The 16,816-nt window shown below is 46.8% G+C and overlaps 1 protein-coding gene across 4 annotated transcripts in view; it reads left to right on the forward strand.

Moving 5' to 3' along the window:
- The first annotated feature begins 14,701 nt into the window (after positions 1-14,701).
- AACS (acetoacetyl-CoA synthetase) overlaps positions 14,702-16,816 on the forward strand; it is a 44,779-nt gene continuing 42,664 nt past the window's right edge. Inside the window, exon 1 of one of the 4 annotated variants that reach the window (XM_067701192.1) lies at positions 14,702-14,974. In XM_067701192.1, the coding sequence (XP_067557293.1) occupies positions 14,842-14,974 (133 nt within the window). In that variant the 5' untranslated portion in view covers positions 14,702-14,841. The remainder of the gene's footprint in view (positions 14,975-16,816) is intronic. The other 3 variants (XM_067701190.1, XM_067701189.1, XM_067701188.1) reach the window with 3 other exon arrangements.

The following is a 16,816-nucleotide window of genomic DNA, read 5'->3' on the forward strand; positions in this document are numbered from 1 at the left end:
AAAGAGTTGTTGCTTATCTGCAATTCAGCTGGGCATTGTATATTTTTATTTGCTCATTCAGGCAATCCTAGCAGGATATAGCAACTGATGTACACACCTCCACCCCACCCTGAACTGGAATGCTTTTGTGGGTACTAAAAATTGTTCCCTAGCCTTAGCAAACATTCAGGAACAAATGTAAGAGGAGAACGGAGACGTTAAATACACTTTTGACCTGAGAGTATTGCTCCTGGGAATATTTATGTTGCCAAGAAAATCTCACAGGGGTCTCCAGGGGACAGTTTGAGGCCAGTCATGGTGACGTTATCTGGAGGCCCCCTGGCTGGCCCAGCACTGGGAGAGCGAACAGCAGGGACCTCACACCATGGAGGACAACGCAGCAGTGAGTCACAGCATCAGTGCTGGGTGAGAAAGTGGGGACGGGAAGGAGGAATGACAACATTGCCCATTTGAGTGAGTTAAATACATCTGATTAATCATTTTGCAAGAGTACATTAAAGAAGACATATCCGCGGACCCCAGTGTTCTTAGCAGCACTACTTGGGATAGCCAAGACACGGAAACAACCTAACTGTCCATCGACAGATGAATGGATAAAGAAGATGTGGTACATATATACAATGGAATACTACTCAGCCATAAAAAGGAATGAAATAATGCCATTTGCAGCTACATGGATGGACCTAGAGATGATCATACTAAGTAAGTCAGAGACAAATATGATTCATGTCACTTATATGTGGAATCTAGTAAAAAATTATACAGATGAACTTATTTACAAAACAGAACAGACTCACAGATCTTGAAATCAAACATGGTTACCAAAGGGGAAACGGGGGTGGGAAGTGATAAATTAGTAGATCGGGAATAACATATACACGCTACTGTATATAAAATAGATAGGGAGTGGTTAGGATTTGGTGCTTTCTCTCACTGCTGTGGCCAGGGTTCAGTCCCTGGTGGGGGAACTGAGATCCCACATGCCTTGCGGCGGTGGCCAAGAAATAAAATAGATCACTAATACGGACCTGCCATGTAGCACAGGGCACTCTACTCAATATTCTGTGGTAAGCTATATGGGAAAAGAATCTGAAAAAGGACGGATATGAGCATGTGTATGGCTGATGCACTTTGCTGTGCACCTGAAACTAACACAGCAGTGTGCGTCAGCGAGACACCAATAAAATTTTTAAAAAAATAATAATAAAATGTGGCTACTAGGAAATTTTATTTACTTATTTTTTTTTGGCCCTGCCGCACAGCATGTGGGATCTTAGTTCCCAGACCAGGGATAGAACTGGCACCCCCTGCAGTGGAAGTGCGGAGTCTTAGCCACTGGACCGCCAGGGAAGTCTCTACTAGGAAATTTTAAATTACACACGTGGTTTGCATTTGTGGCTTTCATTGTATTTTCCCCAGACCTCACTGAATTATATAAACAGCGCTGGAACAGGGCCAACTTCAATCACTCAGGTGCTCATTACCCTGAAGCATAGCGGTGGTGATACCTGGCTCTGCGGGCTTATGTGGCCCCTGGGGAGGGAAGAAGTATGACTTCAGGGATCTTTATGCCCCGCAGGGGCTCAATGCATATTTGTTGGGAAACAAATGAATCTTGTAACTCAGGACAGTAATGCATCTGCACAATACAAAGTATACTTGAGTCTGGGCCTAGAAATTGTCTCATCCTAGGATAATCTACCCTGATAACCCTCAGGTTAATCAATTCCAGCTTGACAGTGTTCCTCTGTCCTGCACACCATCGTGGAATGGCCAGAGCATCAGATAAAGATGAGGCTGGAGGATTTCCAGTTATCGAGCTGGAATTAGAGAAATGCGGGGAGTGGTCCTAGGGAGCGATGATGTGATTTTATGATATAATAAGAAATATATATTTGGTCTTCATTCCTGGTTCCTGACCCAGAGCTCCTAAAATCCTTGGAATTTCCTGAGTGATGGGGGCGAAAGGGGCGTCTTTTGCTATTCGTAACACGCCCTTTCAACCTTACTGGAGTTTATGCTAATGACGTGGCTCTCGGCAGGCCCCAGGATGGGGGCTGGCTGCCACAAGAACCAACAGTGCAATTAGGGGATTGGAATTTTCAGCTCCCCAGCCCCTAGCTTCCAGGTTGGGGAAGGCATCCTTGTACCGGGAGGATGGCGCACCCCCATCTCCACTTGGACAAGAGCTCCTATACTTGGGACCCTTCCAGACCTCGCCCTATCTACCGCTGGCTGTTCATCTTTATCCTTTGTCACATCCTCCGTAAGAAACTAGTGATAGTAAATAAAACTGTTTCCCGAGTACTCTGAGCCGTTCTAGCGAATTATTGAACCTGAGGAGGGTGTCATGGAAACTCTGATTCGTAGCCAGGCTGGACAGAAGTGTGGGCAACCTGGGGACCCACCTACTTTTGATCTGCATCTGAAGTTGGGGGGGACAGTCTTGTGGGACTGACCCTTTAACCGGTGGGGTCTGCACTGACTTCTGGTAGTTGGTGTCAGGAGTACTTGATGTGAGGGAAAACCCCACACATTTGGTGGTCAGAGTGTTCAATGGTTTTCTCTTAGATGAGTTTTAAGACCAAGGGTCCCACAGGTTGACGTGAAAGGTAACAGGAGGGACTGCCCCGGTGGTCCAGTGGTTAGGACTCCACACTCGACTGCCGAGGGCGTGGGTTCCATCCCTGGTCAGGGAACTAAGGTTCTGCAAGCCTCACAGCCTCACACGTGGCCAAAAAAAAAAAAAAAGGAAAGGTAACAGGAGGAGAGGGTTGGTGATTACATGGTCCCTGTAAGTGACAGCAGTAATTCTCATACACAGAGCCTTCTGTGTGTCAGCTCTGCTCTACCTGCCCTGGCTTGTTGAAGCTACCCACCCTCTTTGCCAAGAAGGGATTATCTCTGTAATACAAACGAGAAAACCCAGGCTCAGAGACGTTGAGGAATACTGCCCAACATCAAATGGCAGAAGTCATTATACCCTTTATGGTCTCTCTCCTGGTGAAGTTGTGCCTTTCGAGGTTTTTTTTCCAAACTTGTATCAGTAAAGATATTCATTAGTCACCAAAACAATGACTATAAAGGATGACAACCAGAAAACCTCAAATAACAACCATCTTCTCTGTGCTGAAGAGTGGCGGCTGGGCATAATGATAGATAGTTTTTGTTGTTTTACAGTTTACCATTTTCTGAGAAAATTTAAGACTTACAACAAATTCTTGTTTCGTATGTAGCTCAGAGAGGTTAAGCTCCTTGGACAAAATGGCACAGCTAATAAGAAGTGTGGGGAGAATATTACTTAGCCATAAAAAAAGAACGAAATAATGCCATTTGCAGCAACATGGATGGACCTAGAGATTGTCATACTACGTGAAGTTAAGTCAGACAGAGAAAGACAAATCTCATATGCTATCACTCACCTGGAATCTAATTTTTTTAACAAAGTGATATAAATAAACTTATTTACAAAGCAGAAACAGACTCACAGATTTCGAAAACTAACTTATGGTTACCAAAAGGGAAACGTGGTGGAGAGGTCAGATAAATTAGGAGCTTGGGATGAACATACACACACAACTAGACATAAGACAGATAACCAACAAGGACCTACTGTAGAGCACAGGGAACGCTACTCAATATTCTGTAATAACCTATAGGGAAAAAGAATCTAAAAAAGAGTGGATATATGTATAACTGATTCATGTTGACGATACAGTGGAGAGATATATATATATCTGATTCACTTTGCTGTACACCTGAAATTAACACAACATTGTAAATCAACTATGCTCCAATAAAATTTAAAAAAAGAAAAGAAGTGTGGGGAGCCAGGACCGAAACTCAGTACTGCAGACTCCACGTCCAGTTTTGCACTGGATGGAGTGTGCGGAGGCATAGAGTGTGTCCTCTGTAACTGTCCTCTGTAAACTGTCCTCTGTAAACTGTCCTCAGTAACTGTGTCCTCTGTAAACTGTCCAAAGTTTACGTATAACAAGCTTTTCTCCTGACAGTTGGAGAATGTATAAATGCATGCATTTGGTCATTCTCCCTCCATAAACTTCCCTCTTAGAACTGCGTTTGCTGCATCCCGTAGGTTCTGGGTCGTCCTGTTTTCATGGTCATTTGTTTCTGGTACTTTTTGATTTCCTCTTGGATTTCTTGGTTATTTAGTAGCATATTGTTTAGCTGCCATGTGTTTGTATTTTCTACAGTTTTTTTTCCTGTAATTGATATGTAGTCTCATAGCGTTGTGGTCAGAAAAGATACTTGATACGATTTCAATTTTCTTAAATTTACCAAGGCTTGATTTGTGACCCAAGATATGATCTATCCTGGAGAATGTTCCATGAACACTTGAGAAGAAAGTGTATTCTGTTGTTTTTGGATGGAGTGTCCTATAAATATCAATTAAGTCCATCTTGTTTAATGTATCGTTTAAAGCTTGTGTTTCCTTATTTATTTTCATTTTGGATGATGTGTCCATTGGTGAAAGTGGGGTGTTAAAGTCCCCTACTATGGTTGTGTTACTCTCGATTTCCCCTTTTATGACTGTTAACATTTGCCTTATGTATTGAGGTGCTCCTATGTTGGGTGCATAAATATTTACAATTTTTATATCTTCTTGGATTGATCCCTTGATCATTATGTAGTGTCCTTCTTTGTCTGTTGTGATAGTCTTTATTTTAAAGTCTATTTTGTCTGATATGAGAATTGCTACTCCAGCTTTCTTTTGATTTCCATTTGCATGGAATATCTTTTTCCATCCCCTCACTTTCAGTCTGTTTGTGTCCCTAGGTCTGAAGTGGGTCTCTTGTAGACAGCATATGCACAGTTCTTGTTTTTGTATCCGTTCAGCCAGTCTATGTCTTTTGGTTGGAGCATTTAATCCATTTACATTTAAGGTAATTATCGATATGTATGTTCCTATTACTGTTTTCTTAATTGTTTTGGGTTTGTTTTTGTAGGTCTTTTCCTTCTCTTGTGTTTCCTGCCTAGAGAAGTTCCTTTAGCATTTGTTGTAAAGCTGGTTTGCTGGTGCTGAATTGTCTTAACTTTTGCTTATCTGTAAAGGTTTTAATTTCTCCATTGAATCTGAATGAGATCCTTGTTAGGTATAGTAATGTTGGTTGTAGGTTTTTCCCTTTCAGCACTTTAAATACGTCCTGCCACTCCCTTCTGGCTTGCAGAGTTTCTGCAGCTGAAAGATCAGCTGTTAACCTTATGGGGATCCCCTTGTATGTTATTTGTTGCTTTTCCCTTGCCTTGACTTAGTTTTTAAACCCTTTCCTTATATTGCTTAGAACACCCTGTGTGAATTACGTAAAATCATTTGAATGTTATCCCACAAGCATGTGTATATATATGTGTGTGTGTGTATATGTATAGATACATAATATATGTGTATATATAGACACATATATATTTTTTCTCACATGGAGGAAGACTTGGATGCTTAAAACTGTTCACTCAAAGCAAAAAAGATCAACAAAAAAGAAGGGACTTCCCTGGTGGTCCAGTGGTTAAGACTCCGTGCTCCCAAGCAGGGGGCCCGGGGTCGATCCCGCGAGCTGCGCGGTGTGGCTGGGTGGGGGAGGGGGAGAAGTGCTCACTCATTTATCCCTTTATTCATGCACGGCTCTCAGAGTGTGGTCTGGGTTCTGCTTGCATAGGACGCCGTCAGCCGCAAGCTGCTTGCATTTTTCACCCTCATTGTCTCACAAATGCACGGTGGAGTTTTCCAGGGGCTGCAAGACGGGTGACACCATAGTAGGTAGACCGCTGCATCTGAGATGAAGATTCAGCTGTTCTCGTTAAGGGAGATATTAGAGATTTGTAAAAACGGAAAACGATGGCACTCTTCCCACTAATTTTTTTTTGTTTTGAAAAGTATAGTTATTTTTCCAAAAATATTTATGGTACCATGGAATGAACTTTTTATTACTTTTAAATGAATATATATATATATATATATATACACATACCTATATATTGGTTCTCAGTTTTTATTTCTCATTTGGTAATTATTTCTAACTTGATTGTTAGTTCTAATTGACAGATTCGAATTCTAATTGATAGGCACAGAAACAAAAGCTTTTGGGGTCTTCAGTAAGTCAAAGAATATATAAAGTTCCTCACCTTAATCTGTTTGGGCTTCTATAACGAAAATACCACCAGTTCGGTGGCTTCAAGATTTATTTCTCACAGTTCTGGAGGCTGCGAAGTCCACGATCAAGGCAGCCTCGGATTGGGTGTCTGGTGAGGACCCGTTTCCTGCTTCAGAGACAGCTGTCCTCTTTCTGTGTCTTCATATGGCAGAAAAAGAGAGCTAGTTTTTCTTATAAGGGCATTAATCCCATTAATGAGGGCTCCACGTACATGACCAATTCACCTCCCAAAGGCTTCATTGCCAAATACAATCACATTGGGGGTTGGGTTTCAACATGTGAATTTGGGGAAACACAGACATTCCATCTATAGCAGTCCTGAAACCAGAAAGTTCAAGACCTGCTGGCAAAGTTAAGCGATCACATAGTACACAGTTCAGAGGAACAAAAGGGTGTTGGGTGAACACCAGGTCTTGCTCCTGCCCTGCCCCCGACCACCACACTCTCCTCCCCAAGGCGACCCCTTCATCAGTTTCTCATGACTCCTGCTAGGGGTGGCAAATGCTTGCAGTAGTAGGTATGCGTTTACCATCATTTAACAAATAATAGTATATTATACACACTTTTCTGGTCCCTGTTTTTTGTTTGTTTTTTTGTACATACCCCTCAGTTTGCTGTACCGTTCTTTGGCTGATAGTACCCCATTTTATGGATATACCACAATTTATTTAACCATTCCTTTATTCCTTTATTAAGGATATTGGTAACTTTGTTCTGATCAATGGCTGCACTTCCTAAATTGACTTATTTACCTTATGTGCCCATTGTGTTTCTGTGATTTTTATGCAAGTGGTTGCACTTAGTGCAAATATAAAACTATGTAACATTATTATATAACACAATGTAACACTGTTATATGACATAACACAATATATTGTTATTGGGTGTTTAGTTTTGCCGGTAGTCTTCTAGAAACTAGGCTGTTAATTTCATTTTACCCATCTTTCCCTTGGTGCAGAAAATCGGAAACCAATCTGTGGTGATCGAACAAAAAGGTGCATTTACATCATTAGTCTAATGCAGCTGTCCCCAGCCTTTTTGTCACAAGACACCGGTTTCATCGAAGACAGTTTTTCCACAAAAGGCAAGGGAGTGGAGAGATGGCTTAGGTGGTAATGCGAGCCATGGGGAGCAACGGGGAACGGCAGATGAAGCTTCACTCGCTCTCCGCTCACCTCCTGCTGCGCGGCCCGGTTCCTGCCAGGCCGAGGACAAGTACCGGTCGATGGCCCAGGGGTTGGGGACCCCTGGTCTAATGGATAAGCTTGCTTTGTTTTTTCCCCCAAACATGTCATTTGTCCCATCTATTCCAGTTGCAACACAATGAGGCTTAGCGTTATTAACCAGAGTGAGATGAAGAGTGGTAGTATTTAATCCCAGGGCTCCTTAAGGCAGGCCAGTTTCATTCAGGGCCCAGGGATTTGGGGTTATTCTTCAGTGGTGCATATGCACTAAGATTTTGTGTGTTCTGTGTGCTGTGGACCAACTAAGCCCGTGCGCCACAACTACTGAGCCTGCGCTCTGGAGCCCATGAGCCACAACTACTGAGCCCGTGTGCCACAACTACTGAAGCCCGCACACCTGGAGCCCGCACTCCGCAACAAGAGAAGCCACTGCAATGAGAAGCCCACGCACCTCAACGAAGAGTAGCCCCCCTCGCCACAACTAGAGAAAGCCCGCGCGCAGCAACGAAGGCCCAACACAGCCAAAAATAAATATATAAAATAAATAAATTTATTAAAAAAAAGTTATCTCATAGAAGAGAATGAAATCAACATTTAAGTGTCAACCAATTGGAGAAAGAAAAGGAATCTAAAGAAAGGATTAATGATGAAACCTGTTCAGGTCTAGACAAAGGTCAGAAAGGCCCCTATCAGATTATGGGTAAAAATGTATCTGTGAATAAATACGTACTGAGTGCCTACACTTTGCCCTGCATTATGACAATGAATTCTCTCCTCTCTTACATTTGTTTTTCTGTGTCGAAATTCTTCTGGAAGTGTTATATTTCAGTGATTGCAAGTCTCTGTTTATAAGGCTGGTCAGAAAATAATACCACCATTAAAAAGTGCTGATTTTAAAAATCTGAGAATGCAAATATAAGCTATACATACATATTCTATACATATCTGTATGTTTAGAAAATGTTTCAAAGAACAGAACTGGTTGGGAATTCCCCGGTGGTCCAGCGGTTAGGACTCGGTGCTCTAACTGCCAAGGGCCTGGGTTCAATCCCTGGTCGGGGAACTGAGATCCTGCAAGTGGCGCGGCGTGGCCGAAAAATGAAAAAAAAAAAAGACACAGAGCTGGAGAAAATAACAGAAAAGGAAACAGATCATTATGGAGCCTTACCAGAGCTAGAAGCTCTGAACTCAGGTTAAATTATCTTTTTATTTCTAGAGTTATATGACTGGAGTGTCACTTTCCTCCTTCTACTTTAGTATTTTCAGTCACATGTATATATTTCTTTTTATTTGGCTCTAGCTACCACCTTCACAAAAGTCTCAAGTTAGCCTGTGAACTTATCTCTGGGAGTGATTGTTTCTACAGTCACAGATTCACTGTTTTGCAAGTATACCATTTTCATCACACGACTTTAAACACACCCTCTGTTGTAAGTACGTAATAATCAAAATCTTTAATAAATCCTAAAAATTTCCCCCGAATAGCACAAAGCATTGCACTGTGTATATATTCCAACATTGTATTAAAATAATTAGCATTAATTGAAAGCATTACTTTATTCAATATAAACATTTAAAATAGGCATTTCTGGGAGTTCCCTTGTGGTCTAGTGGTTAAGATTCAGTGCTTTCACTGCCCTCGCATGGGTTCAATCGCTGGTCAGCGAACTGAGATCCCACGAGCTGGGTGGCAAAAAGAAAAAAAGAGAGACATTTAACTCATAACCCAGTTCCAGCATTTCTTCACTTTTTTATCCTATACACAAAAAAATGTAAGTGGCTTGGTCCTCTTTCTCAGCCTCTGAGTTTGGGTAGGTAGTGTATTACTATTTAGAGAAGAAATGCTCCATAAATGTTGAAAGATTGAATTCCTGTAAGGAAAAGCAGAGTCATTTTTCTAAGGTTTTGTCCTTGGGGCGGTGGGACATTCCGCAAGGAAGTGAAGATCTAAGTCTCCAACAAGACACAGGCCTGCCTTGAAATGCCTGCATCGCTTAGTCGTGTCATGGGATCCGACCACAGTCACCTTTGCAAGATCCCTCAGCTCCTCAGACCGCACCCCAAGGCAGCACAACCTTGGAAACGTACGATATGTGCGTGTACGAAACACAAACATATCCTGGTCCTGCCCTAAAGAGGCAAGTTGATAGCTTCTCAAGCTCATTTTGTCTTCAGGAGGGGGAATGAGTGTGGTCGGACCAATTGGGGCAGGAAAGCTTCAAATGCCTCCGGCACGGATCACATCTGTAATTCTCAAGAGCCCAAAGGTTAACTCAGGCCATGCCCACATCAAAAGTAGCCCCCTCCTCACCTCCACCCCCCGCCACTCTCTAATCTGTGACTTTATCATCTTCGGGCACCTCTCACTAACTTGAGTGATCTGATGAATTTGTTCACTTTCTTCCCACCGGACTTTGTCGGGTTCCCTCTGATTCCCCCAGCGCATTGAGTCTCGCACATACTAGGAGCCCACTATACACATCTGAACATCCACATGAAAGACTAAGCATGTCTCAGACACTTCAGACGCAAATCCCCCCCTTTAGCCCCACAGGAATCGAGCTCGGGGCTCGACTGAACGGTGAATATTCTGGGATTGGGGGAGACAAACAGTTGCTGCAGGACTGAGGTATCAAGGTGACAGCACTCCGCCTCAGAGGTCGAAGTAGGACCCCGCCCCGCGGCCCAGCGCCAATTGGGCACGGCTTTTTCCGAATCCCCTTTTCGATTGGCTGAGAGGCGCGGCCTCGACGCACCGCAACGCCTTGCGATTGGTGGCGCTCTGGCCCGCCTTCCTCGGTGCGACGTACTGGGCTGATGCGAGGCCAGTTCTCTGCCAGCCAATCAGTGTGCGATCTGAGTGTGGTTCGACCGTGCGACTCGGATCCCTCCGCCGCCGCCGCCGCCGCCGCGGGCGCGGCCTCCTGTCTGGGCTGGTTGCACCTGGTTAGGCTTCCGTTAGGGTCGGGGCGGGGTCCGGTATCTTGGGAGAGGCCGTAGAGAGTGCCGTCGTGCCGGCTGGATGAGAAAGGGACGGAGGCCGGCGGCTTTGTCCAGAGGGCGCTTTCCCTCCTTCTAAGGACCCCCTCCAGCAAATTCAGACTCTTTCGTGGCATTCTAAAAGTTTAAAAAACAAAAACAAAAGAATCTCGAGTACAAATGCACACAATAAGTAAAAGAACGCTAATAAAAATAAAAGATTTCAATTGCCCGAAATTTGCAAAAGAAATGCCCAGTAGAGACTTATAATACAGACAGCCAAATTCTGAACCCTCAGTATCTTTCATCGCCCCATAAGTATTTATTGAACTGCTACTTTGTCCCGGCAACCGTGCTGCCCTGGAAGCATACCAAGGACTTAGTTTCAGATGGTGATTAGCGCGGTGGGTGAAAAAAAACGGCCATTAGGGTGGAGAATCTGGGCAGTATTTTGAATTGTAACCACCTACAATGAGATGGTGGGGGAAGCGTGTGTGTGTGTGTGTGTGTGTGTGTGTGTGTGTGTGTGTGTAAATAAGATTTCTCTGCATCTTATTACACCATCTATCCCCCCCTTCACCATTTGTGCCCCCTGACTAGAGACAAGTTTTCAGGAAATACAGTCCTTCTGGGAGCCTGGCTCGTGAAGAATGAACTTTGCAAATACATAAGAAGCCAAATCGAGCCAGAGGGTGGCAAGTCACCTCATCTGGTCCTCGTGTCTTGCCCTGTTGAAAACAATATTGAGGGCTTCCCTGGTGGCGCAGTGGTTGGGAGTTCGCCTGCCGTTGCAGGGGCCACGGGTTCGTGCCCCGGTCCGGGAAGATCCCACGTGCCGCGGAGCGTCTGGGCCCGTGAGCCATGGCCGCTGAGCCTGCGCGTCCGGAGCCTGTGCTCCGCAACGGGGGAGGCCGCAACAGCGAGAGGCCCGCGTACAACAACAACAAAAAAAAAGAGAGAGTATAGAGAGGAAACCATGGCAAGCCTTAGAGAACTTGTACGGCTGTTTTAAATCTGCAGGATTAAATGAGGCCTCTGCTTGCAGGAATACCTCTTTCACCAGAAGCACTTGGCTCAGAAGGATTAGGGCAGTCTTAACACCCAGTACACAGTGTATCACCGAGTTGTGCGTGATCTTGAGTGGCTGAGTGTCCTACAGAAAACACAAGAAAGTGGCCTGTGCCCTCTGGGTGTTTGCCTTAAAAAAATGAACAACGTTAAGGGTTGCGAGTTAAGTTTTATTTGGGGCAAAATGAGGACTGCAGCCCGGGAGACAGCGCTTCAGATAACTCTGAGAACCTGCTCCAAGGAGGTGAGGGGGGAGCCAGGATATATAGGAGTTTTGCAACAAAGGGCGGGTAGCCGGGAATGTCAAAAGATTCTTGTTAATTAAAGAAAACCAGACATCTCAAGTTAAGGGATTTAGCGCTTTTCTATGTATGGGAAGATGCAAGAGTCTGGGCTCACTGAAATCATTCCTTTGAGATGCACTTCAGCTCTCTGGGGCCAGTAACCTGTATTTTCACATCCTGAGTTTCCTCAGGGCTCACGGGCTCACGTTAGAGGGTTGCACTCTTTGGTGACTGTGACATCCTTTGTTTATTGATATGGCAGGAAATATTCCATTTATAAATATTCCATTGATCAAGTGGTAGAGATCAGTGAGCTGTAGGGGACATTTGCATTCATGTGACACATATTTCCTGCCTGCCATGTGCCACCACAAGGAGAAGGGACCCTGCTTTCATGGAATTTCATGGCAGTGGGAGAAGACAGAATAGAAAAAAGTAAAGCAATTAATAAGCAGAATGATTTAGACTTAGACTATGAAGGAAGCAGAGCGAAATACTTGTAGCTTGGGGAAGGGGAAGGAAGGTGTATCTAATTGTTGGCTGGCTGGGGAGGGCCTAAGGGAGGGGATGACAGTTGAACTAATAACAAATGTCTATGTCACGTGATACCAGAAGTGGTCCAATTCATCCAGAACCAATTTACCAAATGCCAATGTGCCAAATAAGCAATTCACTGGGTCAGCAGAACTGGCCAGATTTACCAATTTATCAAAAAACAGGTTTTATGTGAAAACCACTGATAAAATTTCATCCCATTCTCCTACTCATGCTTTTTGTAACCAAATGAGCCTTGCATTTTCCCATGCCTCAGCTCATGCCTCTGTACGCCACGGAAAATATTCACCCACCTTTCATTTCTTTTATATGTATTTGACCTTCATCAAAGTGTATGTCAAATTCAACATATCCATGAAAGCTTTCAGTTCTGAACGAAATCATGAGAAAAGTACTTATTTGGTGCTTTCATAGGAGATCACACTGAGGCAGGAGGTAGATGGGCTCCAGGCTAGACGTTTACAACTGGCCTCCTGTTCACACTTCCTGAGGGGGGAAGAAGATGGGCTCCAGGCCAGACATTCATTACCAGCCCCCTGTTTACATTTCCTGAAGCAAGAGATAAACAGACTCCAGGAATACATATTTATGACTGGACTCCTGTCTATATTTTGAGATCTGCACCTCGATTTAAAAACCAGTAAGAGAAATAGGGTAAATAACCGGACATTGGACATTTTTGTGGCAGGAACAGAGTGGGACTAAATCGTGTTAAAAGATCAAGAGGCCATACATCTCCCATCCTTGGGGCAAGGGAGACATTGCACATGCGCAGAAAAGCTCCTTGGGGGTCAAAAAGGAGGGGACACCACCCCATAATATGTGATGCTAAGGTCGTCGTATAAGCATCTGGGCTGTAATCCATGTTGGAAAGAAGTTGCACACGCATGTTTGGGAGGGTCCTAGGGCAGGGCAGGTGGGGAGAAAGAAACCTACTATGGATCGGGCTCTGGGGACCTTGTGGTGACCAGTTAGACAGGGATTTTGCTCCCGTGGAATGTGCATTCCAGTGTTAAAGGGATGAACATACATACATGAATCCCTCGCAGATGAGTCTTCTTCTGGGTTGAGATGGACTCATGCTTTCACAAAGGAGACGACTTGCAGACGGAGCTAGAATTGGTCCAGAACTTGGAGGTCAGGGGAGGGGGATATTCTGGAAGCACCCTGTCTTAAGTTAGAATCTATGTTTCTTTGTCGTGACTGGGAGATGGACACTATTTAGGATTAAGTGGTGGAGGTAAGGGGTGGCTTCCTAAAACTCCAACACTGCAAAAAACTGTATTGGGGGAAGCTGATTGGGTTGCTGTTAGAATAAAGAACGACGAGGAACATGGGAAGGTGCCATGGCACTGCAGTGCCAGCGTGCAGTGAGATTACAGTAAATAAAACTTCAAAATACATCCCATCCCATTTTTCTCTCCTTCTCCACAGCCACCATCATCTCTTGCAACATCATCGTAACCAGCCCCCCCACTTATGTCCTTACTTCCTGAAGGCTATTCTCAACACAGCAGCTGGAGGGATTCCTATGACAGCTATAGTCAGAGCATGTCCTTCTGTTCACCACCTTCCAATGTTCTCATGTCACCCAGGGTAAAACCAAAGTCTTCAACAGTCTCCAGGACGCACCTGAGCTTCCACCTCTTCCTTTATTGACCTTGTTCTCTACTCTAGGTCTCTCTAGTGAAAGACATTGGCCTCCCTGCTAGTTCACTAACCACGTCCAACACTCTCCTGCCTCAGGACCCTAGCACCTGCTGTTCCCTCTGCCTGGAAAATTTTCTCCCAGATACTAAATAGCTCACTCCTTCTTCAAGTTATTGATAGAAGTACCCTTTTTAATGGGACCTTCCCTGACAACCTTTTTTAAATAGAAACACTCCTCCCATGTTTTCTACCCTCCCCTGATTTTTCATAGCAGTTATTACCTTTTACTTTATGAGTGATAATCTACATATTACTCTATTATGTATGTTATGATACTCCTTGGTATACTGTTTTTTATTGTATATATTATACTATGTATGACATATATATAATGTATAATATTTGTTGATTGACTCCGCCTCTCCCCACACCTGTCCCCCACCCCTTATCTCTTGTTGACAGAGGGCAGGAATTTTGCCTCGCTCTGTGTTGTATCTGCAAAGCCCGCACAGTGTCCGGTACCCAGCAGGCGCTCGGTAAATAAGGGCAGGAAGAATAAATCAATCGTGAATGAATGAACACATGAACGAGCCTGCGGCCTCTCGCTCTTGCCCTCCGGCGCTGCTTTAACCCCTTCGCTCTCCAGGTGAGGTCGGGGAGCCCGGGCCCAACGCGCCTGCGCAGCCCCACCGGGTCGGCGGGCTCAGGCTCTAGTCCCGGCGGCGGCAGCACTCCTTTGCGAGGCGCGGCGCCCGCGGAGGGTTACATTCGGGGCGGGGCCGGACAGCCGAGCTGCGGCACCTTCGGGGGCGGGGCTTGCTGAGAGTCCAGTTACGGCTGCATCTCCTCTAAGAGTTCATCCACGTCGGCCGCTCCGCTCAGCCCCGTGTCCCGCGGCCCGGTCCCCATCCTCGCGCAGCCTCGGCCTTTCCGCCGGTCGTCCCCGTCGCAGCCATGTCCAAGGAGCCGCGGGGTGGGCGGGAGGAGATCCTGGAGTGCCAGGTGATGTGGGAGCCTGACAGCAAGAAGAACACGCAGATGGACCGCTTCCGGGCGGTCGTGGGCGCTGCCTACGGCCTGGCGCTGGGTGAGTGCGGGGCGCGCGTCCTGGGGTTTCCCCGGCCACCTCCCGGGGCCAGGAGCTTCCAGAAATCGGGCGCCCCCCTTGGGGGTCCGAGGGACCACCTGACAGAGGGACCCTCCTCCTGGGGTCCCGGGCGCCCCCTTTTCCAGGGCGTTGGTGTCAGGGTCCTTTCTAGTTGTTGGAATGGTCTCCTGATTTCCAGTGTCTCTCCTCTGGGGGTTGGACGAGCCGCTGGACAGGGGGCCCCTCCCCAGGGGTGGGACATCTTCTGACTGTGCGGTTTTGCCCCCTTGTCTGTGCGGGTTGTCACCTCCTCTGCTTTCAGGGAGCGGGTCCCCTCTTCACTGCAGCATCCGTCTCCCTGAGAGTGTTCCCCATCTGGTCTTGGAACCCCTGTGGACTGAGAGGTCCCTTGCTAGGCGTGCCTACCTGTGAGGTGTGCTCCCTGGGGTCCTGCCCTCGAGCCTTGGGGGCTTCCTCCCCGACCCAGGGCCTTTCTGGCTTTTAGCTCTTCCCTTCTGTTGGTGGGGAGTCACTTGTCAGCCAACAGTACCTCGTGCTGCCCCCTCATCCCCTCCCCAGGCTGACTCTGCTAGAGGCCAGCATGGATTCTGGGCACTGGGGAGAAGGGTGGTCAGGTAGGAGTCTGCCTCTGGGATTGGGGCTGAACTCCGTCCCCTCACGTGTTTACACTCCCAGCCCCGAACCGGACCTAGTCAAGGGCCCCCCTTCCAGCTGCCGCCCTGGCCTCGGGAGCCACCTGGCTGGGTGTGGACCTGGGCGAGGAGGCCCTTTTCCGGATGAGACGCTTTCCCCCGCATCCACCTGGCTGGTCTACCTATACCTTCTTCACCCTCCCCGCCTCAGGGGTTTGCAACTCATTATGGCCCTTTCTCTCCTCTTCGGGCCCCTCTGCTGGCTGCAGGGACCGCTGTGTTTCTGTTGGTGGCATCACAGTTCTCAGGGAGCCTCACAGAAATGGAGGCGTGGGCCGTCTGACTTCTTACCTCGTCCCCTTTCCAGCCCAGTGTCAGCATCTCCCCTGGGGCCCTCGTTTCCTCTGCCCTGAGCTGGCTGGTTTCCCTGCTTCCTGCTTTTCTCCCTCTGCCCTCAGTACCGCCTGCGTGCGGGCTCTGCCTGAGCAGCCTTGATGCACAGGCCCGACTCTGTCACGCCTGGGCTCCAGGGCTCACAGCGGCTCCTTGTTGACTGAGGATTTGCAAACCCTGCCGCCTGGCGGCTTCCAAGTCCTCCGCAGCACGGTGGGTGTCGTAGCCTCCACGGAGCCCCTTCCCTTGGCTAGCCCAGCTGCACCCCTCTCCCGCCCTCCTGCCCCCTGGACGGTGAACCCCTGTAGACAGGTGTGGCTTGTTACTCGCCGGGCCTTCTTTCAGGTAGAAGTTGGTAATGTGTGTTGGATTGGGGGATAGACGTTTTTTTTTTTTTTCCCCGCGCCGCACGGCTTGTGGCATCTTAGTTCCCCGACCAGGGATTGAACCCAGGCCCTCGGCAGTGAAAGCACGGAGTCCTAACCACTGGGCCACCAGGGAATTCCCTGGGGGACAGACTTGATTCCTAAGAAGAGCCAGGAGTGGAACTGCATTCTTCTGTGTTACCGTGCCGCGGTTCCGTCTCTCTTTCCTCTGCCAGCTGTTCCCCCTGCTGCTTTACAGAATGATTTCACAGAAGGGCAGTCCTGTGAGGTGCGTGAGACTGAGCTGTAATCTGACTGCCGGGATTTTGAAGTGGCTCCACCACTTACTCGCTGTGTGATCAGAAGGAAGTCACCCGATCTCCCGAGCCTTGGTTTCCTCACCTGTAAAATGGGCATAATGAGAGGACCCA

The sequence above is a fragment of the Pseudorca crassidens genome, chromosome 12 (genome assembly GCF_039906515.1).
Source record: "Pseudorca crassidens isolate mPseCra1 chromosome 12, mPseCra1.hap1, whole genome shotgun sequence".
Lineage (NCBI taxonomy): Eukaryota > Metazoa > Chordata > Mammalia > Artiodactyla > Delphinidae > Pseudorca > Pseudorca crassidens.